This window comes from Amblyomma americanum, chromosome 9 (assembly GCF_052857255.1).
Source record: "Amblyomma americanum isolate KBUSLIRL-KWMA chromosome 9, ASM5285725v1, whole genome shotgun sequence".
Classification (NCBI taxonomy): domain Eukaryota; kingdom Metazoa; phylum Arthropoda; class Arachnida; order Ixodida; family Ixodidae; genus Amblyomma; species Amblyomma americanum.
In genome coordinates, this window is record NC_135505.1 from 47,736,757 (window position 1) to 47,760,404 (window position 23,648).

At 46.3% G+C, this 23,648-nt stretch overlaps 1 protein-coding gene across 1 annotated transcript in view; it reads right to left on the reverse strand.

Moving 5' to 3' along the window:
• Positions 1-12,412, reverse strand: part of LOC144103823 (lipase lipl-1-like) — a 120,574-nt gene extending 108,162 nt beyond the window's left edge. The window contains exon 1 of the mRNA XM_077636524.1: positions 12,302-12,412. Coding sequence (XP_077492650.1) covers positions 12,302-12,391 — 90 coding nt within the window. The 5' untranslated portion in view covers positions 12,392-12,412. The remainder of the gene's footprint in view (positions 1-12,301) is intronic.
• Between the last annotated feature and the right edge of the window lie 11,236 nt (positions 12,413-23,648).

Sequence of the window (23,648 nt, forward strand, 5' to 3'; positions counted from 1 at the left end):
TTTCCAAGAGAGCTAGAAATTCTGGCTTTGGATAGTGAAGTTCACCATTCTCCTGGGCACGCAGAAGTTTTTAAAAGGGGCTGGTAGTATTGTTCGTCATCACAAGCATAACGCAGGCGTCACACCCAAGATCACTGATAAGTTTGGCAATATAGCCGCCTACGTACACCATGCCTGAATAAGCAACAGACGCAGGCGGAGCTGGAAGATGTGCTCGCAGAGCTTTCAGTTCTTCAACTACATCTTGGGGAACAGAGGCGGCCGCTTCTTAAGCGTTTTCACCTTGATTAGTGGCTTCTTTCGATGGCAGTGCTTTTTTCTTTACAATGTGATCCAGAGCTGCTGTAACGGCTCTTGCGTCCAGCGCGTCGTTACCTAATCACATAAAGTGCAATTTTCCGAACAATGCCCCGACAGGATCACTGTTGAACTTTCTAGTGAGAACGTAGTTGACGCCTCTTCTCAGTAGAAATTGAGTTACCTCCACTGTGGATTTCGTGGTGAAAAGTAGGGCCCTGTACGTTTCCTCTGTGAAGTTCCCAACGCCAGTGGCGATGGAGCAGTCTTGAATATTTTTCACGTAGCCGCAAAACTCAGTTTGCAGCCAAGGTAGCCGGCCATCGTCTTCCTTGGAGATGGGCGTTTTGCAGTCACTTCCCTTGTATGTTGTGTCATGAATGTCTAACCATTTTTTCATCACTTTCATGAACTTGATAGTAGATGTTGAGTCCTTGAAAGCAAAGAGAATGGAGCTGACTCGCCAGTTCTGCTGGAGGTGAGCCGCGGTGGCTTGGAGCGAAAACACTTGCACGGCGCGTAGCATGTTCATTTTCTCTAGGTTTGGCGGATACACATGCTTTCGTGTCAGATTTCTGGCCAACATTACCGTCATTTCCTTCTGGTGCTGATACATTTTCTGCACAAATGCACCGCTGATGACGCCAGTGCAGTCTGTGAGCTCCCGTTCTAAAACTTGTCTGCGGACATCCTTGAAAACATGGCAAGGATCGAAGCTTAAAAAAATTACTCTTTCATCGTCCTGAGGATGATTCACTATAGTTGGCAATGAACCGTTCCCCATGTGCTTAAACATTGTTCTGTTGGCTGAGTAGTTATCCGTAACGATACGAATGACTACAAAGCCGCATTCCTCAGCTGCAGAGATGACGTCCTTCGTGCACGCATACAAGTCTCTCCCGCTGAGTTGCTTCGTAAAGTAATATGAGCATGGTATCTTGTACCAGCTGACCACTCCGTGGAGCACGAAACATAGCACTCGGTTAGCAAGCGTTTCGTTCTTGGTACGTGGCGCACCGTTTCCTGGCTTGTCTCTTATCCCAAAATCCACGTCGGACTTCCGATCATGTATGCACTTCGGCTTTATTGCTGCTTCATAGATTATTAATGAAGTCATGTGCTGTTTGTGTCGCTGAGAAGGGAAGCCTCCTGAAATAACCTTCCTTTCATGGCGTAACTCATCCCAGAAGAAGTTGAGCTAGGACCAACGTAGCGCTGCAGTGTGCACTTATGTGGCAGTGTTAGCAGAGTAGCACGGGCATGATCATAACCCTTCGGCGAAAGAAATCGCCATATGAAGCAATCTCTGATTACTTCTTCGGGATAAGACTGGAATTTATTCTGATACCCATCGATTTGGTGAAGCAGGAAGACAGCCTTTTTCTCCCCCTTTTCAGCGTCTTAAGCAATATTTTTAAGAGATGAGTAGAGCTTGTTGTCGCGATATGTGAATACCACCTTCCTTTCTGCTTCTAGTTGCTGCTGTGCTTTTGAGGCCTTGGAGCGATAGTACCCTACCTGTGAACGAAGCCTCGCTCTCGTTAAAAGGTATCGGCTAGCTCGCTGCGCATCGCTGTTTGCGTGCATATAGTAGCCATCTGCTTGGTTTCACCTTCCGGCGGCTCTAATGCATGCTCGCAATTTTCCGGCTCTGCCTTTCGTTTTTCTGGCTTCCTGGAAGGAGCAGTGTCTCTGACCTTTAGAGTCCTGCGTGCTTTCTTTGCAGTGGGTGCTAAGTTGAAGGATGCCCTTAAAATACGGTTGGAGCCACACCGAGAATCAGCTTTCTTATTTTAGAATCACTTACGTAGTCACACACTAAGAAATGCTTGCTGCATACTGTAGTCGACGGTGATTTTTAATTAATGACGAGATTCTCCCGAGGAATGTTTTTTTTTGCTATTTGGTGCACAGTTCCTGGTCAACTAGAAACTGGTGAAACGACACACCGGGGGTTCTTCCGGCCCTCGATTGACAGAATGGCACACAACAGTACACCATGGCCACACTATAGCGAAGCTTCATTTCACAAGTTTGTGAGACGAGTATCCATGAGAAGTCCGACGCAGAAACTTAGTGGGAAAGGTGACCTTGTCAGCATGGCGAGCGAAGCATGAGGCAGAGTATTGATAACTTCACGTGGCAAGCCTTTCGCTCACACGTTTAAGCACAGCGACAAAACCAGCACGTGAAAAAATGGGCACACGCGCGCGGCGACTTGCTGCTCAAAACCGGCTCCGGCGCCCCCGCAACAAGGGTTGGCTCGCTGCGCCCTCTCGCGGACATCAGCGGCGGAGCAGCGAAGAAAAAAACGCATTGTCCCCTTGGAGCCTGCTCAGGCCGTACGGAGAGAGAAAGCGCGCATCAAGACCGGCCGTGGTTCAGTCAACCAGCTTTCTCGCACTGCTAATAGATGGCGCGCAAATCGCACCCAGCTAGGGTGCCTCGATGCGCGCGCCCTCCCTCTCCGCCGCTCCGTGCAGGGTGGAGCCATCCTTTGACAGGGTCAGTGCCGCCGCCGCGGAAGAGGGCAGCCATATTTGAGCCCACTCCTCGCTTCCCCACGGGCCGGTTGCACGTGCGTGGTCGCGCGTCCGCCCGGTCGCAGTTTTCTTCGGTTTCAAAACTCGCAAGATGCCTGGCTGTTGCGTGCCACTGTGCTCAAACCACTCCAGAAATGGCTGGAGAATGTTTTCATTCCCAAGAGACCCTAAAAGAAGGCTCCTCTGGACGGTGAAGATAAAGCGGGACAAATGGCAGCCTGCAAACTCTTCGCGCATATGCAATGTAAGTACAGTGATTATTTGGACGGTTGCGATTTTTTGTAGTTATGTCTGTCGCTGCAGGTTTACATTTAATATGTGCGCTGGAAGTTGTGTTAGTGTTCCTGGAAAGGCTGTAACTACGCACGCTACGTGACTACATCTTTTATGAAACATATATAAGGAGGAATTATACAGCAGATGAGTGGCGGAAAATCATTTTCATAACTCGCAGGTGTGGACATGGATTTTGTATTTCTGTGCACAGGCTAATAAACACAACTAACGGTAATATTAGTTATATACAGTGAAGCGTTGCAGAAGCACTCGGCATTTATGCAATAACAGACTGCTTGCTTGTAGTCGGTTAGCTTAGAGCCGACAGGTTCTTGATTAATTTTTCAAATGGCCCTAAAAGCAAACGCATCAAGAGACATGCGTCAGAAGCGTCAGAAACTTTGACAATAGTTTTGTAGAGTTTTTATTTGTTCCAAGGCTGTTTGACGAAGCCAGGAATTAGTTACTTTTGGTAAAACTCCCGTGAATGTGAGCTTTCGTATATAGTAGCTTCGCTAAGAACTTGTTGCTTCTATCTGGCATTTCTAACGTTGGCGCAGTTATTGTGCAGTGCCGGCTATTTCCCTTGTGCGCAGCCATTATTAGTCTGACTTTTAGGATTTGATAAATGCAGCTGCCGAGTGTGCGCGACTCCTTAACATCGCTGGAGCAGTGCCAGAACTTGTGTATCTTTCAAAAGGGGCATTTCTTTCTGTTTGTACTACATACTGGACGCCTGAATTAATTTTCTTATGCAGGCCCATTTCGAAGACAACTGCTACGAGAATCACCGCGCGGATGGAAGGAAGCTGCTAAAGTCAAACGCTGTTCCAACCATTTTTTCGTTCAGACGTAAGTTGCACTATATTTTATTATTGATGGCAAATATGATGTGCATCACTGTTGTGACTCATGAGTTAGAATAATAGCGCTTAAAATCTGGCCTTCTAAATGCAGTACCAATTGCATTACCAATTGCAATTTTAAAACTTTGTCATTGAAATTGTGCCTGTTGCCAAATGTTTGGGAGTGCTCTTTGAACAGCACACGTCTTGGGATCTGCAAGTAGATACAATCATTAGGAAAATATCCAGAGTATCCGGAGTACTTTCTAAATTGAGACATTGCCTCCCTACATGTGTAAAACGCTTTATATATAACTCTCTTTTTATGTCAATAATAAACTACTGTTATTTAGTCTGGGGACAACCACTTTATCAAACATTAATCAGTTACATATAATACAAAAGAAGGCTGTTCGAGCGATCATGAATGTCCCATACCTTGCTCATTCCGAACCACTATTCAGGGAGTTAAAATTAGTGCCGCTTCCTGAACTTTATCACCATACTCTCAGAAAGCGTTATCAAACAGGTATCAGAAAGAAAAACAAAACTCTTGAAATTATATCGAGTCTAACACTAAACAGAAATGTTCGGGACACTCGCTATCACGAGATTTGGGAGGTTCCGTGTAACCGCACAAAATATGGTGACCAGATGCTGCGATTTCAACTGCCGAAATTACTTAACTGATTACGCACACATATATATATATATATTTTTTTTTTCAAGTTACAACGCGTTCGCCTCTGTGTTTTTTGCACTTATTTATTGACTGTTTGTTCAGATGTGTGGTGATATTGTTACTTTCCTATCATTATTTTTTGTATGCAAAGTGTTACCTGCCTAGTTTTTTTGCACAAGTTCTTTTCATTGATTTCATGTCTTGCTCATATCTAATGTATATTTGCACTGCTGTGTCGCTGTCAAGAAGACGGTCAGTGGGCGCTGCCAAGCCCTATTTTTGTGGCTTTTTGCCCACTGTCCGTGACATCAGTGTCTGTGGGTATTGATGTTGAAATAAATTGGAATTGGAATTGAATTGGAATTGGAACTTTTCAAGCTTAAAATTTTCGCTTTTAGGTTATGGTTCGCGCAGCTATGAAATAACTGCCGAGACTGAGCAATTCTGACGAACTTCACTCATTTCTGCTCTTGCATTTCCTTTTGTTTGTGCAGCTATGGTCCACCACCAAAGAAAGGCTCCTAAGGAGAGAGGCACACCCGCTCTACCAGCTACATCAAACTCAACAGTGCAGGAACAAGGACCTGGCGTTTTTGCGGATTGCGATGAGCCTGGGGGAACGAACTTAAGTGAAGAGGTTGTCTATCAGCCTAGCGATGGACAAACAGAGCAAAATGAAGGCTGCGATGCACATTCATCCAGTAGTTGTTGCGCTCAACTGAGAAAACAACTGGAAGATGTGAGAAAGAACCACAGACAACTTCAAGAAGTGCATAAAAAAGCCAACTTGACTATTAACTCTCTTAGAAAGAAGGTGCGAAAGCTAAAAAGCGCCGTAGAGCACTTTAAAAAAAGGATAAAATTTTTAAATAAAGATCAAGTTCGTGCCCTTTCCCGAAAAAGCAACAAGGGAAGCATCTGGTCGCCGCAGACTATTAAACAGGGGCTTCAACTGAAGTTTTCTTGTGGGAAGTCTGGTTACAGAACTCTCAGACAGCTCGGCTATCCACTTCCGGCAGAAAGAACTCTATCTCGTCGCCTCCACTGGCTCAAGTTCTCACCAGGAATTCTTACAGACGTTGTAGAACTTCTCCAAGCGAAGGCACAAGGCATGGAAGATGTAGAAAAAGACTGCGTCCTCTTTATCGATGAGATGGAGATTGCCAGAGGGTTTCAGCTTGACCGCGCTGAAGACATTGTGTATGGGGGAGTGACATTGCCACAAAAGCCAGATGAGCCTGCTAATCACGCTCTGGTGTTTATGGTTGGAGGTCTCAACCAGCGATGGAAGCAGGTGATAGCTTATCATTTCACTGGAAGCCATGTGGATGGCCGCACGCTCAAGGACATTGTTCTGCAAGTTGTCCAACTCTGCGCCGATATTTCCCTCAGAGTTCGGGTTGTAACGTCCGACATGGGCGCCTCAAATCGAGCGATGTGGCGTGAGCTGGGATTTTCTAGCCACCGAAATTCGAAGACAACCTGCTCAATACCACACCCTTCGCTCAATGATATGGAGTTGTTCTTCAACGCAGACGCTGCTCATGTTTTGAAGAATATTAAAGGTCAGTTGATAACATCTCATGCATTTACATTAAGTAAAGCAACAGCCAGCCAGTGCGATCTTCCCTCACGCGAAGTGAAACTGGATCATGTGCATGCTGTGCTGGAGTTTGACAAGGAAAGGGAGCTAAAGCTCGCACCGAAGCTCTCTGAAGCCCATGTCTCATCTGGACATTTTACGAAAATGAAAGTCGGACTTGCCGTGCAATGTTTCAGAGAAGCTCCCAGTGCAATCCGATACCTCATCAAGGAAAAAGTGCTGGACATAGAGGCAGAAACAACAGCTTGGTTTTTAGAGCTGGTATCAAGATGGTACGCATTAATGTCGTCGCGTCATCCATCTGTTGCCCTAAGTCTGCACGATGTGGCGAAGCATCATAGAGCTCTGGAAACTCTAAACCTGGCTCTAAACACCTTTCAAGGGATGAGCATGGGCAGCACGTCTCAGTGGAAGCCATCGCAGGCGGGCCTCCTGATCTCCACAACGGTCGTGCTTCGCCTGCAAGACATTCTTTTGAACTCGGAGGGCTACAGCTTCTTACTCACCAGCAGGCTGCTACAAGATTGCCTTGAGAATCTTTTCTATGTGGTTCGTCTCAGGAAGCCTGTCCCAGACGCCTATGATATAAAATGCGCACTGAAACTTGTGTGCATAAGCCAATTTTTGCACACGCCGTCTACCACCAGCTACAGTGTTGACGATTCTGAGTACCTGGTTGACCTTCTGTCAAACGGGAAACGTGAACTCGCTGAAGCCGAGGTAAAGGAAATCGATGACTCGGAGGTTCTTTTCATTGAAGCGCTAACATCGACTGAATGCAGCATTCTGTTCCATATTGCCGGATTCCTCGTTAAAGGTATTCTGAAAGCCATAAATAATTGCGAGCAGTGCAAAGCTACTCTGCTCGGTTCTAGTGACGCTGAAAATGCATATCTCACAAGGCTGAAGGAGTACCTCGAAAATGGCGACAACCTGCATTACCCCAGTCCTGAAGTGATGAAAGTGCTGAAGTCGTGCGAGGAGCATTTTAAGGGCATCACAGAATGGGCGGAAAGCCTTCTAACTATGAAATCTCCAGTGCAGGCTGTGATAACATACCTAAGACAAATGGTTCCGTTTAATGTTGAAACATGCCAGGTTCACAACGAAATCATTCAGAAGTTGTTATACTCGACCTACGCTCGAACGAGGCTGCGAATTCACCTGCGACAACTGGAAGAAAAAAAAGTCAATGGACATGCAAGCAAAACGTGTGCTGGCGTCAGCTTGCCGTGAAGAGATTTGTAAATATTGTGTATAAATGTCAAATTCACCATAGTTCGCTTGTCTCATATTTTTTGACAGTAGCTTTAATAATTTACAACATAAATAAACTGCATTATTACAACTCCTAAGTAAGTGAAATTTATGCACTTACGTTTCTCATTAACTCTTCACACTATATAAGAAAAACTTCCTCAGTCGATGAGACACGCGCATTTTCCCAATATAGGCTCTGTTGATAGATGTTATTTTTTTGCCTTTTCATGAGAGTATTTTTCACAGTCAAGTTTGCGTTCACTTAATGTTTTCGGTGAAGGTATGAAGGCGCCGAAATTATCCCATGCTTTGTTAAAGTGGTTACTTTACATGAAAAAAAGCTGCACGAATTATGCAGCTGCATTGTATATTACAGCTACAGTGCAAACTCCTGTACCACAGCATTGTTTCTTTTTTTTTACCTGCACAAATTAACAAACAAAAACAAGCGATGCCAAGGATAAAACGACTACGAATGTCCAAGGGCCTACAGATTGCGTCCATTTGATTCTGAGGGGGTAAAATGTTTCATTAATAAGCCTTATCATTCTCAGCATTTAATATTGACTAATACGTTGCGGCGAACGAGATAAACTCTGTTTTTGCGAGTCAGCGCACTGAGTCCCAGACAATTTACAAAACTCCGTAAGTCAGCTTTTCTGCATAAAAAAAAAAACACCTTTACGATTGCGACGCGAACTGTCCGAGGGAGAAGAGTTGGGTGCAGCGCAAACGACTTTTATTCCTTTATGTTATGGTGTGCACGGCCAGGCGAGCACCTTGGCACAGCTGCGTTTCAAATTTCCTTCAGGAATGCAGCCCGGGGAGGGTGCATTGTAACCGCAGCAATGGCTTGGGAGAGCGGCCCCTAATCTCTTTATTGTGAAAGCAACACAGGGCAGAAGCCTGTAGGAAAGGGTTCGGCAACAATAGATGTCCCCAGCGATGCACCCTATTTCTGCCTCCAAAACCTGTTTCGCCGCGATGGTGAAGGGGCCTTCGCTGCGCAGAGAAGCTTACCTCCAGTGTTCTGAAACGAGTGGGCTCAAATATGGCGGACACTGCAGCAGACGACGCGGTTGTCCCCACCCTGCACGGAGCGGCGGAGAGGGCGCGCGCATCGAGGCACCCTACACCCAGCAGCTCTGACGGACGGTTCGACACGGCTATTAAACCGGTCAGCGCTAAAAAAGACAAACACGGCGAGAGAACGACGACACAAGGGATGAGCGCTCATCCCTTGTGTCGTCGTTCTCTCGCCGTGTTTGTCTTTTTTAGCGCTGACCTGTTTCAAACGAAATGCTTAACCAACTAGTCCAGCACCAAGTTTTGCTCGACACGGCTAACTGAACGACAAACCAGCTTTCTCGCACTGCTAACAGATGGCGCGCAAATCGCACCCGGCAGAAGACCCAGCGACCCAGCTCTGACGGGACAGTTCGCCGTTCGGCACGGATCACTACGCGGGACTACGGTCGTATGGATCAGTGAGCCGGATCTCCAAAAGAACCGCCGCTCACTTTTACTGAGCCACGGCTCACCGGCTCTTTTAAAAGAGCGGCTCAGAAGATCCGGCTCACTCCTGAGCGACCCATCTCTAGGTGTAACTGCAACAACAACAACAAAAAAACATAGACCAGTAAAAGCTCGAGGCGTTCCCTTTACAGGATAATTCTTGCATCCCTCTACGAGTAGCAGCCGCCACCTGTGATATGTGGGCTGATTGGTACGAAGCAGCGAAAGAGGCCGGAATTGGCATAATAGGCGGTAGACAGCGATGAGCCTAGCGGTAAAAAAATGAGGGGTATAATCATTGAAGAAAGAAGCTTAGGGATGGAATGACAAAAAAATTTGGAAGGCGCTCCTCGCAGAAGGCGAGAGCCTTTTGCAATTTTTACCCAAATTATAGATCTTCCGGTGATCTTACGGCCTCGTGACCTTAAGATCACGTGACACCACAAGCTCACTTGACTTCAGAATGTCACGTGACCTAGGTGGTAATGTAACGGACGGACGGTCACCGCGAGTATGAGCCATTCAAGGCTATAGCCATAAAAACCTGCAGTTTACATGTTCTAGAGCAACTAAAAGGGAAGAAAAATAGCCGAAAGGACACGCAGCCAGGGCAACTCAGCTGATCGGCGGCTAGACCTTATGCCGATGCAAGGAAAGCACAGATAGTGTAGCCAGCAGCTGAGAGGAGGGAGCCTCACCCGCATCACTAATGTATTCGGAGTAACTGTTTTCCAGGGAAGCACGCAGTTGAAGACGGCATAGGCTTGGTAGAAGTCATCAGTTTGGGAAGTCTCGTGCGATGAATGGGGCGTTCGCGGCAGAAGCAGAACGCTAGGCTTTCGCTATAGTGGCCATGATCCATTCGGCGAAAACAGCTATCCGAGACTGCAATGAATTTTAAGGAGCGCAAGTGAGACGAGATCTCCGAAGAAGTATGAACGTCGCCCCTGTTGTATACGTTGAATAACTGGGCCAAAAACAGGGCAACGTTCTCTTTGATGTGCACACGAAATCTGCGGGGGATTTTCAGACGCGGTGCGTCGACAGTGGTGCGTGGTGCGTCGGACAGCGGAGCATGTGCGTGCCAGCCCAGCGTTGCGCGTGTGGGCGTGCGAATAGTGTGTGCGAGGCGACGGCGACTAAGAGCGTGGCGAGCACGAGGAGCGGAGAGCTGACGTGTCAGAAAACCGAGGTGTGAAGGGAGACAGACCGCTGCGGCTGCGTTTTTATGGAGGAAAAACGCTAAGGCGCCCGTGTGCTGTGCGATGTCAGTGCTCGTTAAAGATCCCCAGGTGGTCGAAATTATTCCGGAGCCCTCCACTACGGCACCTATTCTTCCTTTCTTCTTTCACTCCCTCCTTTATCCCTTCCCTTACGGCGCGGTTCAGGTGTCGAACGATTTATGACACAGATACTGCGCCATTTCCTATCCTCCAAAACCAATTATTATTATTAAGGAAGACAGAGCAGCGAAGATCGTGTCATTCAAGCGTGGAGGTGACGGCCGATGTACTGAGGGTCCCTGCTGCCGAAAGGCACTCTTGGATAGCCTGCTTCATGCCTCCGGCATTTCGTGACGCCGTCGACGAGACCTGGCTACGTTTTTCCTGCCGCTGCCAAGTTCTTTGGGCTGTTGACTGAAGACCACCGGCGTCTTCGTGCAGTTTTCTCCGCTCCTGATACCACCTGGCTGTCTTACGCCACTTACGTCGACGCAACGCCAGCTACACGTCGCAGTCCATCAACCAGCGTTCCGTCCTCATTGCAAGGCATCCCCGCTTCACCTGGGACGCTCAGTACCTGGTGAATTCTTTCCTTTATTCTGTGGTGTTGTACGCGTGTTGAGTGTGTGTTTTATTTGTGTTTTCGTTTCTTATTGGCTGCTTTTTTAATTTATAAATACGGCTTCGTTTTGTTTTGTTTGATTTGTTTGTTTTCTTGTTCGAAGCTGCACGCGATAGTATTCCGGAAAGTCGGGGACCCGTTACCGATTCGCGACATTCTCACATATCCGCTGCGGAGGCGGACCATTTGGCCGTAAGTACCGTTTTAAAATTAACACATTAAGTGAACAAATATATAAAACAAACAAATCAGTTAAGTAACGAATGAATAAAAATTTCTTCAGTGAATGAATCAATTATTAAACCTGTTTCCTCAGTAGCCGAGACCACTAACCACTCAGCCACCCGGTGGTTAGACATGCTCCCCAAAATGTAAATACAATGCTCAGGAGTCCAGGCGGAAAGCCCTCTAGCGGTTTTGCGAATTCTGACCCCTGTACATACCTCGCACAAAACTAACCCCGTAACAACACAGCATAACATTAATGACAGTCTTGAGGAAAGGATTGGGCAACACAGCATATTTTGAAAACAACGTGTGTAAGGCACTTTGAGATGAAAAGAGTTGTCAGAAAAAGACGTTGAGACTTATTTCTTCATTATAATTAGGTTTGAGCATGAAATGCATTGCAGGGAAGGCGTAGCATCTTCCTGAGGAGTTAAATCTCGAATATGTTAGCTCCAAGAAAGGAGCGATTTTCTCCTGTGGTTCGACGCACTTAGCAGGAGTGGTGCTTACACGGTTGTCCCGCTGTAGCATCCGTTCGTACACGCGCAGAACGATGTATTAAGTGAACGCGCTAGCTATCTCTACTAAGCCTTATTGTTTTAGTGGCTCGCTGCGTCGTTTTGTTGTTTAGTTGTGGCTAACTAGAACACAACCATGATGGCTAAAACGCGCTCTCACCCTCCCCTCGTCGTATGAGTCGCCCCAACTGCGTGACTTCCGAATGATATGGATAGGGAATCGCAGCCGGTAACCTGGATACCATTCGAAGAGAACGATTCGGAAACTCCGTCATCCAGTTTGGCTTCATGTTTGGCATCATATTCACCTCCGCTCTTGAAGAATGTTGGCATGGTTCTACCGAGATTAACCATTAAACGTATTTCACATTTAATCCACAAACACAACCCAATATTTAAGCGCTAAGAATTCGGCAAAAGAACAGAAAAATAGCACAGTTTTGCTACGTAGATTTCCTGCAGCGACATGAAACCAAAACGAAAAGGGGATGGGAATTTGGTATTGAAACCGCACGATGGCAATTAGCTTTTTGTGCAGCCTGCCATTTTGGCTAGTCGTTATAACGCGCGGCGTTTCTAAGAAACACACGCACCACATCGACGTGTGTGTCTGCCTTCTTGTGGCTCTAAAGAACTACACCTCTGTTATCCCCACACGGGGACCAAGGACTGTAATACGGAAAACTCACGGTAGTAAGCTTGGCTTGTCGGTCCACGTCAGTGCCAGAAACGCTCCAACTGCAACCTTGCAAAGCGAACAGAACACCGAGGACCCACATAGAAAAACCCTCGTCATGAAACGACCGTCGCATGTTTGTGCAGTGTATAGTGTTGCTGCCGCTAGCACGCGCTTATGAAGGCCGATAAGCTGCTGCAGTTATAGCGAACTTTTTGTTCTTTTTGATATTATGTAGCGTCTGAGCTTGTTTCGCGAATTTTTTCATGTCTGCCCCAATTTTTTTCAGCATGGGAGGAACAGGTATAAAGGCTTAAAAAATGCCACACCTGCTTTCCGAAAAACCTGGAGTGACGCGATAGCTACAGCTGGCCGCGAGGAATTCGCTCAGTCGAATGGCAAAGTCAGCCTTTCGCCGCTCCGTTCGTTGTTGTTGCCTCATATGCGATAGAACATACCCATGGTGCCGCCGTATTTGAGGCAACAACAAACGGAGCGGCGAAAGGCTGACTTTGCAATTAGACTGAGCGAATTCCTCGCGGCCAGCTGTAGCTATCGCGTCACTCCAGGTTTTTCGGAAAGCAGGTGTGGCTATCGCTCCGTTTCGCTGGCCGTTTCCTTCTTCATCTTCGTCTCTGAATGTGGATTCACTCTCTCTCCCCATCGCCATACCACCCCCATTCGGTTTCGTCGGCGTTCCGCACCGCCGGCAGCTGCTCCGCACCACGTGTCAAAACACGTCATCAAGTGGCGCCGCCACGGGGCTCAAGGGTGGCCACGCAGCTGAAGGGGTGCCACAGTGAAGGCTCGAAGTGCTAGTGTAAAGTGGCTATCGCTACAAAAAACTGGTTCATTCGGCGCTGATGAGAAAAAACGCTAATAAAAACAACTTTGGTAGTTAGCGCTCTATGTTCAGCTCTGCGCGACGAGCGCAGGTTATGTCGAAACCTCTGTTTCACAGAATAAATCGGTCGCTGCGAGGAAGAAAAATAGCACAAGCAAAAAAAAAAATCTTCTCTAGTTTTAGTTTTTTTTTGTGAAGCGTGGATGTCAGCCGTAAATCTACGTGCGCAGTTAGAGAGCTGTCTATATAGAAGGTAATCGGATTATGAAAGGATGTGTTATGCGTTATATGTTCTATCACGAGCGTCCTACAGAGATTTATGCCATCGCAATAAATACCGCATTTTGCCCTGTTTAAACAACAGCTATAGTGCGACAGGTTGCGGGCAACTTCACTTCTCAACAAAACGTAGATGCCTGTCTGAAAAGACTGTACTCAAGGGCACACGAAATAAAAAAGAAATCCTATTATCTATACCTTATTGAACTTTTTCTTGGAAATCCAGAAAAAGCCGGTGGCCAGAAACACACCATCTTGAAGGGTAGCGGAATGTACCGAGTGTTTCATGTGAGATGTTCTGCAATTTTTAAAAATAGGGTTCTTGATTGTGGAGGGGTATTTTTTCGGCATAGCAGTATAAGCGGTATAGCGCGTCAGAATGCACCTGAAACGTGCTTACTAGCTAGCTTGAGAAATATATAGTAGTGACTTTGTAAGTAGTAGTGTTAGTCTCCGTATTTGTGAGAGAGATGTAGCCCACCGTAAGCAATAGCTATATTAGGTTTTACATTTCCGAAAAGAGTTACCCCCGGGGCTATGGCGCAACAAAATTTTGACTACCTCGACGAGTCACCGGCACTAGAGGGGTTGCTTTGCATACAAACTTCTGGAAACCGCATGTTTTTTGGCGCGATGTGGCCAAATTTTGTTGGGCCATGGCGCCGTGGTAACTGCATCTTCAAAGTGCTAAAAATGTACGAGAATTACTTACGGTGGGCTACACAGCGTTCATTAAACAAGGCGACTAATAGCAGTAGTCAAAAGTTAACAATTCGCTATTAATAAAGCTTGCTGCTAGTTAGCACGTCTTAAATTCAGTCGGATGCGATGCATTGCTGGCAATCCGACGCGCAAAAAACAAGCGGTCCGCCAACTCAAGAAGGCTGTTTTTAAATTTTACCGCACATCATTAGTGAATAACCCGGTAGTCCACGGTGCCTGCTTATACCTTCATTTAAAAACAAAGTTACTGTGGCAATGCTCCTGACTTAGTTGATGTTTGTAACCTAACTGACTTTCAACGCAACAACGTAACCGAAATAGTGCTGTAATTGTATTTCACCACTATTTTAAGGATTTCATCTGTGGCGGGTTTTTGAGACACCCGTCCCCTTAAAAGAAGACTCCAGACCAAGCAGTCAGGAAAAATGTGATTTCACCAAACAGCAGAAGTATAAGACAGGTGACGGAAGAGCAATAAGCGCTGTCACGAAAACTATCCGCAAGCATTACCAGCAACCCTTTTCTGACAGGTTAAAGGTTTACAGTTTTACATTACGCATCTCATCATTCTGAATTTGTAATGATATGTTCTCGATGTGCAAGAAGGCGTTCTCGTATTTTGCAGTGCCCTAAAAAGGGTTAAGGGTAGTTTAGTCTGTTGGCGATTGAACTGAAGCTCTCTGTGGAGCTTTCACTCCACACTTTTGCTTAACCAGCACTTTTGCGTTAGCCAGCTCGGGACCATTCGCGGCGCACGAGCAAACAGCGTGTGCACATGTATGACGTGTTATTAGAGAGCTAGCTCTTAAGGCGGAGGTTCCCGGCCTATGTGTATGTGATTTGTATCGCACTGTTTTCTCTGTTTGTGTGATCCCCTAGGGAGATGATATGTTTGCTTTGAACAGCCTGTGGGGACACAATAATTTCTCTCAGTGCAGAAGTCGAGCCTGGAAACACCAAGCATTCGCCCATCATAAGCCGTTCTTGAAAAGGATAGCAGCAGTCTCTTTCCTACTTTTCGGTTGATACCAGATGAAATGCGGGGGGAGGGGGAGAAGTGATAAGGTAATGATTGAAAGAAGGAAGTCAGAATGAGGCTCATAAGTGGAGCTATCTGGCATAATTTAGACTACATTTTGTGACTGAAAGAGCTACCGGCACAGACCTCTGAACGCAAACAAATGACATGATTTGTTTTGAGGGCGTAAAGAGAGGCATTCTAGCTAGTTGCAGTCGCTGGTGTTCAGTGGAACTATATTTTACATGATTTCGAATGTTTTCCCAGGAACGGCTCGGCATTTCCAGCAGCATCGAGCGACTTCAAGGTGCTTTTGCCCAAAATCTGATTGTTAAGAGGAAGAACCAACGCATGCGGGCGACGCCGACATTGTGCTAGGCCAGGCTGTAGGGTCGACCGTGGCATTAAAGTGCACTTGAGCGCTTAGGGTGATCCCTGCTGGAACATAATCGTTTATAATTAATTGATCAGTCGGCGCTGTGGTGTTTAGGGCTAACTTTTATGATTACTATACCCTTCAGGTTTCTTTCAAGGCAAAGATCAGTGAAGATTTAGCCTTGTTAGGCCAAATAAGAATGAAGTGTTCTCGCACTTCGGTTTCTGTTCGATGCTCAGTTTTCACGGTCAAGCAGGCTTCTGACAAAGATCGACGAAATCGGTATTCAGCTTCGCCTGAAGGGTAATAAGGTTTATGGTTTATGGTAGCAAGGGTGAGGGGAATTGGTTATCCTATACATCACATTCATAGATCTCTAGTAGTCGTCATACCACTCCTCGCGCTGTGGTGCAGCGGTTAAGCGGTGCCACTGCCCTGCGATGGCAGCTGCTGCCCCCGATGGATCTTGTGAGACCCAGGCAACCTCTTGCGACCAATCAGTTATTGTACCGCCACTTGTCACAGCGGCCAGTTTTCTGAAAATACTGTGAACAAGCCGTGATGCCATCACAAGGTCACATGACCTTGGTGACCCATCTGCCACCGCAGGTCCACATAGCGCAGGTTGTCCACAACCCGACGAGAACACAGAGGGATCCCACGGACAAAGCATAAGCGGTAGAGCGCTAACAGAAGTGCCAACGGACTAAACAAAAAGGAGAACCAACTGTACTTTTTAAACTTGCGCTGACATTGCACAGCACACGGACATCTTTGCGTTAAGCATCCATTCAATCGCTCCCGCCGCGTCCGGGCATGAACCCGTGTCCTCCGGCTTGGCGCCGCGTTGATCTGAAGAGATCTGAAGAGAGTAGCAACGGAGTGGAGGGCGCGCCACCTATACCGAATGTGAGTGATGCGCTTGCGTCGACAAGCAGCGGGTCTGCGGTGACGTTTTGTAGCCTGTTCCACAGTTGCCTCGTGGGTCATTCGCATGCAGTGACAACGTCATGCAGAACCTCGGGTGAAGGACGCGGCGCATGAATGAATAAATGAGCCGCCGGGGATCTCAAGCGGTGTAACGGCCGTCATATTCACAGGAGCATTCGCGGCAGGCGCAATGCGCCGATGCCAGACCTCAGGCTCGGGCGATCCCCGAGGTGCGGGCCTGAGGGCTCCAAGCTAGCAGTGGAAGGCGTAAAGATCTTCATGTACTGCTTCTCTAAGTCTCTAAGTAGAACCAGCCCGCCAGACACAGGTGAAACTAGTTAGCTGTCATCATGCGGGTTACAAAGAACGTGTTATCGCCATTTGTTCTGCGTGCTTTTCAAACTTAAAGAAAATGACTGTCGAGTTCTTAACATTGACGGTGGATGAGTGACCCCGACAGTGCACGTTTAAGCGATATAACGACTTTAAGCCCTTTCAGTCGGTAAAGACGGCCATCGATTTCATGTAACGCGAGTTTAAATTCTTTAGAGCGTAGTGATACGTTAACACAAAACGCTAAAAGGTGAACGCGGGACATCGAATTTCTGCCTTCAAGCCTATAGGTTCTGGTATATTGGGGTCTGCCGGGTGTATTGGTCTACCGCGTGTATTCGTCAATTGGTACTGCAACTCCGTCGGTTGGGGGCTACTAAGGTGACTGCACTCATTCAGTAATTGCGCTGAGTGGGGCTAAGAATACACGTTAGATTTTCCGAGTAGAATCCCCGCCTTAGGATTGTGACGCAACCACAATTATATGTATTCATGGGGCGCACGCTGAAGTAGAAATATCGTCGACTGGCACGAATGGCAACCCAGACGCGCGCAGTGCCACACAGACAACGCGAGGAGGCGCCACTGTAAACTTTCTATTGTTCATGCTGCTTCGTTGGATGGACGCCAGCTGTTTGACGCAGTTAATTCTTCAATGTGTAAGGAAAGGTGGCCACAGAAGTTAAAATGCGGCCATTTCTTTATTTATAATGCGTATTACGTAGGTTTACCAAACACCCTAATAAACAAACATTTTTTCGCATCAGTGTCGCGGTTGCTGTGCCTCATGCTTACGCATCCTTTCATCATTTTGCAAACCGGCGTTTTCTACATCAGTAGGACATATGTTGTCGCAAAGCTTGTATGCAAACTGTGGTGGCGAAAATCGACCACAGAGACACACAAGACTGGACGAGCGGTCTTCCGGTCTTCCCTGTGTTTGATTTGCACCCACTAAATTTCGCATTTCAATCGCACTGATCGCTAGAACTTTCACCACACTTTTATTTTTTAGTGCGAAAGCACTTCTTCACAAACAAGACTAAAGTGCCCGCGGTGTGTATGAAGCCTCAAGCTCTGACCTTCGACGCAGCGCCAGAGGCGGAGGCCTTGCCCAGCTGCTTCGTCAACGCACGGAACCAATAATAGCCTAGGTGCGGTCTTCTTTGGACCACACGTTGGCTGAAAAATCTTATGAAGGCCTCCTGCAGGTGTGCTGCAAACTGGTACCGCAAACTAGATGGTTGTAACAGGCCCCGTTATCTTTTAAGTGGATAAGCAGTGCCGAATTCAAGAACGGCGACTTTTTTGCTGACCAACGGTATACGGAGGCAGTGTTCATACGGAGGCAGTGTTCAACAGCACAAGGAGGAGCGCTTCTGTCTGTGTCCATTAAAACTAGCGAAATGACAACAGACATCAAGGTTTGCGAAATCAACAAAGAAGTAGAAAACGAACTCTACTCTTTTTACTTAATATTCGTCGAAAACCGTTCATACACTATAAGTTTGGCTTTTCGCCTCGGGCTTTTCTCGGATGTACATTTTTGTGACTGAAGTAAGATACAATATTAAATTCTCTAGTTTGCCACAGTTAGTGGAGCCTCCAGGCAAAAGAAGCGTTTCTAAAGTGCGCAGTGTGCCATTTTCGTCTTTTTTATTTTCAATTTACTGTGAAGGAAATACTTAGTGCGTACAATATTTAATACCAGTTCCTGAACTGCAAGTACTGAAAGCTGTTTCGTATGTTCTGCAATGACATGGTTATTCTTATTTTTTTATATAAGCATTCCTTCGTGTTATTTATGTAACATTGTGTCCAAGACATTCAACCTGCACTGCGCAGTCCACCCATAGACTGTTGCACCATATCTCAATGCAGATTGACGAAGTGCTATGCGATAGATTGATATTTATCTGTTTATAATTGCAAAACCAGTTCTTAATGGCTCAGCGAGGTATTCGATATGGAGTGGCCCTTAGTTTGGTTTGATTTATGAGGGTTTAACGTCCCAAAGCGACTCAGGCTACGAAAGACACCGTAGTGAAGGGCTCCGGAAAGTTCGACCACCTGGGGTTCTTTAACGTGCACTAACATCGCACAGTACACGGGCCTCTAGAATTTCGCCTCCATCGAAATTCAACCGCCGTGGCCGGGATCGAACCCGCGACTTTCGGGCCAGCAGGCGAGCGTCATAACCACTCAGCCACCGCGGCGGCTGGAGAGTGTCCATTGAAAGTGCCAGTAAGATAACAGTCCTAGACACTTCAGGTTTTTGAAATATCGCCACTGGTGCATCTAAATTTTCGACAGTCATCACTGTGCACGTAAAGATGGGATCACACCGCAATGTGCCAATGAGGACGGCGGAAGCAAATTAATGGAGTTTCTCTTGTTAATGTGTATATTAAACCATATTAAACCATGTCATTATTATTATTATGACATGGTTTATGTCATTAAACCATGTCAATATTACACCATGCCATTATTTTATAGACATCCTGTTACATCAAGTAAACCCCTTCATCACTGAGGCATCAAGCTGCTATCCTAGGAAGTGATGTGCTGGGGAATACTGCTGCAAGGTTCAACATCCTTCACCTCTCAGCTAGAGTGCTTCTCAAGCGGGGAATCATTCTTTGGAAGGGTTGCATCGGATGTCTTCACAGGTGTCAAGTGCTTTACATATGGAATAGGGTTCTTTTCAGATGTGTTCACAACATGAACTGTGTGACACATTGCATGAATCCGCACTCAGCTGCCATAGTTTGCGCATGTAGTCATGTTACGATCAGTCTATGTGAACAATTTTAATGCTTCAAGTTTGATTGCAAGCAGCAGGAAAGCTATTCAAGTCTATTTTGGCGCTGTTCTTTCAAAAAGGATAAAATTTTGCCTTCAGTTTGCCACTAGAGTGTGTAATGGTAGGTGAGTTTGATGCGTAGACTAGGCTTTTCATTAGTGCTGCAGTTCTTCACACGACAGGAAGCGTCTAAGGAACTTTTCTCCTACCATCTGCAAATTGGTCCGATGTGTGCTTTAACAGTACTGAAGAGTTGCCATTTCTTGACGTACTGCATTGCTGTATGCTCGCTTTATGCAGAATGTGTATGTTACTTGGTGCTTCAGTGCAGTGAAACGAATTAAGTCACCAAAATGTTTTTCTGCTGCCACCAGAACTTTCAACCAGTACTTCACTGTTTGCTTTCATTTCTGTTAAAAGTTTCTGCTTCATGACGTGATTACTGCTTCAGTGAAATTTTTTTACATGCACAAACCATAGGGATGTGTATGCAGGCATTTACTGCATCTAATGTCCCTAATGTGTCATTTGCATATGCCCACAGAACAAAGCACGCTTTGTCCCCTGACATTTATTTGCCTCTGTGCCTGTTTTCTACGGTTGCTTATACATGCTACGTGTAGTGATAAAGCAATCCACTAGTTTTGATCTCAGCAAAAAGTGAGGCAACTTTCTCATGTTTTCTATCTGCCAAGCTTGTGTGAATGAAAGACAAGGCAGCTGTCTGCTTATTCGACCAGTTTCGCTGTGTAAGGCCCCGCTCTTACCAACCTTGATGCTGGCGCTTTGCTTCTCGGCTGCTGCTAATGCTGTTAGGCGAATTTGACAAAAAGCCTAGATAATCTGCTCACCCTATGTTTCTTTGCTATGACTGGGGTATCAATGGACGCATTGCAATTTTTTGGTGCAACAAAGAATCTACTGGGTTTGCCACTTTGTGAAATGGGTAGTATTAATGCGCACATATACCGCATCACGCTTCTTTTACACGTTGCAACTTGTCTTGCTCCCGGAGAAATCTGCCTCTGTGACCCTGATGTGTGCGGCCTTTACCACTTTTGCTTTGTGGTAGCAGCAGTTGACTCACTATTGTCATTGCCATCACATGTCCTGCAGAAGTCTTGAAAGTTTCTTGTGTATCAAAAACAAATTTGTTAGTTGTGACACTTTGCAGAACGGAAGTCTGTTCTACTGCTGACTTGCTCTGATATTTTCTTTGAGTTTAAAATCAAAATTAGCAGCAAAACAGTTAATTTTCTAGTACAAGCTAATATTTCAGTGTGCTTAAATTTCATCCAGTATTACTTCCGCTGCACTTAATTTTCACTAACGTGTTAAAGTTTTTTCTGCCGCTGTGTTACTGCTGATTTATTTAGTCCATGAAACGCACCAGCTTCAGTTACATATATCCTGCAGACCAGTTTATCCTCTACCTTACCCAGTACGCGAGCCTTCCTTTGCGATTGACTGTGTCAGTGTCACCAATGTCTAATCCCGCGTCTGTGTAAAATTATCTGTGTATGCGTGGCTATGTTGATGTTCGGCAAAAAGTATACAAAAGACTAAATGCACGAGAAAATTTCTTTCTACCATTGAGGGCACTTTTTACAAAACTGCGTACATTGCGAACTCATTTTTTTCACACTTTGCTCTAGTTGTCACTGATTTGTTTTTTTCTGTTAAATTTAGCATCCATCGTCCTCTAAATAGGTTGCTTTTTACAGTTGCGGCGCACTTTTCTTTCTCAGAATACAACAGCATAGCAACTGATCCGGTATGTATGCTTCTAAAAAAATACCTAGATAAAAAATTGGAACGTTTGCTAACAATAATTTATAATAATTGGTTTTTGGGGAAAGTAAATGGCGCAGTATCTGTCTCATATATCGTTGGACACCTGAACCGTGCCGTAAGGGAAGGAATAAAGGAGGGAGTTAAAGAAGAAAGGAAGAAAGAGGTGCCGTAGTGAAGGGCTCCGGCATAATTTCAACCACCTGAGGATCTTTAACATGTACTGACATCGCACAGCACACGGGCGCCTTAGCGTTTTGCCTCCGTAAAAACGCAGCCACCGCGGTCGGGTTCGAACCCGGGAGCTCCGGATCAGTAGCCGAGCGCCCTAACCACTGAGCCACCGTGGCGGGTTAGGAACGTTTGCTGTGCTCCGTTTTCGACATCTCTTTTAACGCGAGAGCGTTAAGGAGCTCGTGTTGCAGAAATGCCGGTGTTGTCGGCGTTGGCCGTGAGCGAATAATTCCTCTTCCTGCCCGTGAGCGAAAAATCCCTCCTCCTCCTCCTCCTCCTCGCAATGTACGCCACTGCCCGAACAGATAGCGCGCGACGGCAGCTTAAGGAAAGGAAGAGAGGCCTGTCACATATTTCGGTGGACAACCCGGACCGCACCGCAAGGGAAGGAAAATGAAATCAAGATTGGTTTTAAGGAAAGAAAGTGACGCGGATTACATATCTCTCGTTTGGGCGCAGTGGGGCCGTGCGGGCACGCAGGAATCACGCGGTAAGCAGCGAACAACGCAGCGCACATCCAAAGCGCGTTCACCACGAAGCTTGCGGGTTGCTGCCCGTTCATTCGTAGCGGAAGCTGTGGTGGCGTTCATGGCATCGGGTTTGTCGAGAACGATTTGCCGACGAACTACGGCTGCAACTTGTGTCCCGCGCGTTTCGGCAAGGCGCCGAACGGGCGATGGCGTTCCGTGACCTACCTGGCTTTAATAATAATTGGTTTTGGGGGAAAGGAAATGGCTCAGTATGTGTCTCATATATCGTTGGACACCTGAACCGCGCCGTAAGGGAAGGGATAAGGGAGGGAGTGAAAGAAGAAAGGAAGAAAGGGGTGCCGTAGTGGAGGGCTCCGGAATAATTTCGATCACCTGGGGATCTTTAACGTGCACCGACATCGCACAGCACATGGGCGCCTTAGCGTTTTTCATCCATAAAAACGCAGCCGCCGCGGTCGGGTTCGAACCCGGGAACTCCGGATCAGTAGTCGAGCGCCCTAACCACTGAGCCACCGCGGCGGGTCTACCTGCCTTTGCTGCAACACGTTTTCGCGTTCCACTTTTAAAGGCTAAGCATAAGCGTCCTCAATTTTTTTTTGGTTTCGAATGTTGCGCCAGCTGTTCTCAATTTTAATGAATTGTAGGGTTGTAGTCAAAAGTCTTCAGGCCACATGGTCTGCTTTTTTTCCCTTAGTGCAACACTCAGTGTCCTTGAAGTTTAAAGGGCCTTGAAAGGCTTATACAAGGATTTTCCTCATCCATCAGAAATTTACAGCGAGATGGGGGTCTTGAATACTCCACTACACAGCTAAAAACTGAACCCTGTTTCGTGAAGTCTTAACGTAGGGGTGTACATGCACTGTATCATTGCAATTTCTACTACTCATCTCTTCTTTCAGCTGTCTAATGTATGGTGCTGTGAGGACATTTTGTTTCGTTTGGAACATTCTCCTTTGCTTTTTTAATTGTCATGGATACATACTATGAGGTGAACACATCAAAAAACCTACCGAAAGTATTGAAAGCCAGTGGCTACCCTCGCTGGCTAGATTGCTTTTTGTGCATCCTGGAGGCCTTTATCTTAATAGTACGCTAACCAGAACACTACCGCTGTCTGCATTGGTGCCTCCCATGTATTGTCTTGTGGGCCACATCAACCTTGAACGTGTTGCCTATTTTCTGTCGAATCTTATGCTTGTGCTTTTGCTGCCATGTTCCTGCCTCAATTGGTGCAATCACTGGCTGTATTAAATTCGAAAAAGCGGTTACCAATTTTATGTTTCCCCACTCTTCTTTGTATGCCTCCATGCCTTCAGAGTATGGAAATATATTATTTCCATTTCCTCCTTGTGTGTAGTGATCATAAGTTTATTCTCATGTTTTTGTTCTCCTTAATTCAGCTCTTCGGCTTATCGTGCCACTTAGTTGTAGCTTTAAACACTGCGTGCCAGACCAGCCAGAATGCCTGGCCCCAAAACACATGTTCAGGCTTTTTGTGACATGTGCTAGGCAATGGGTGTGCATACATGAACATA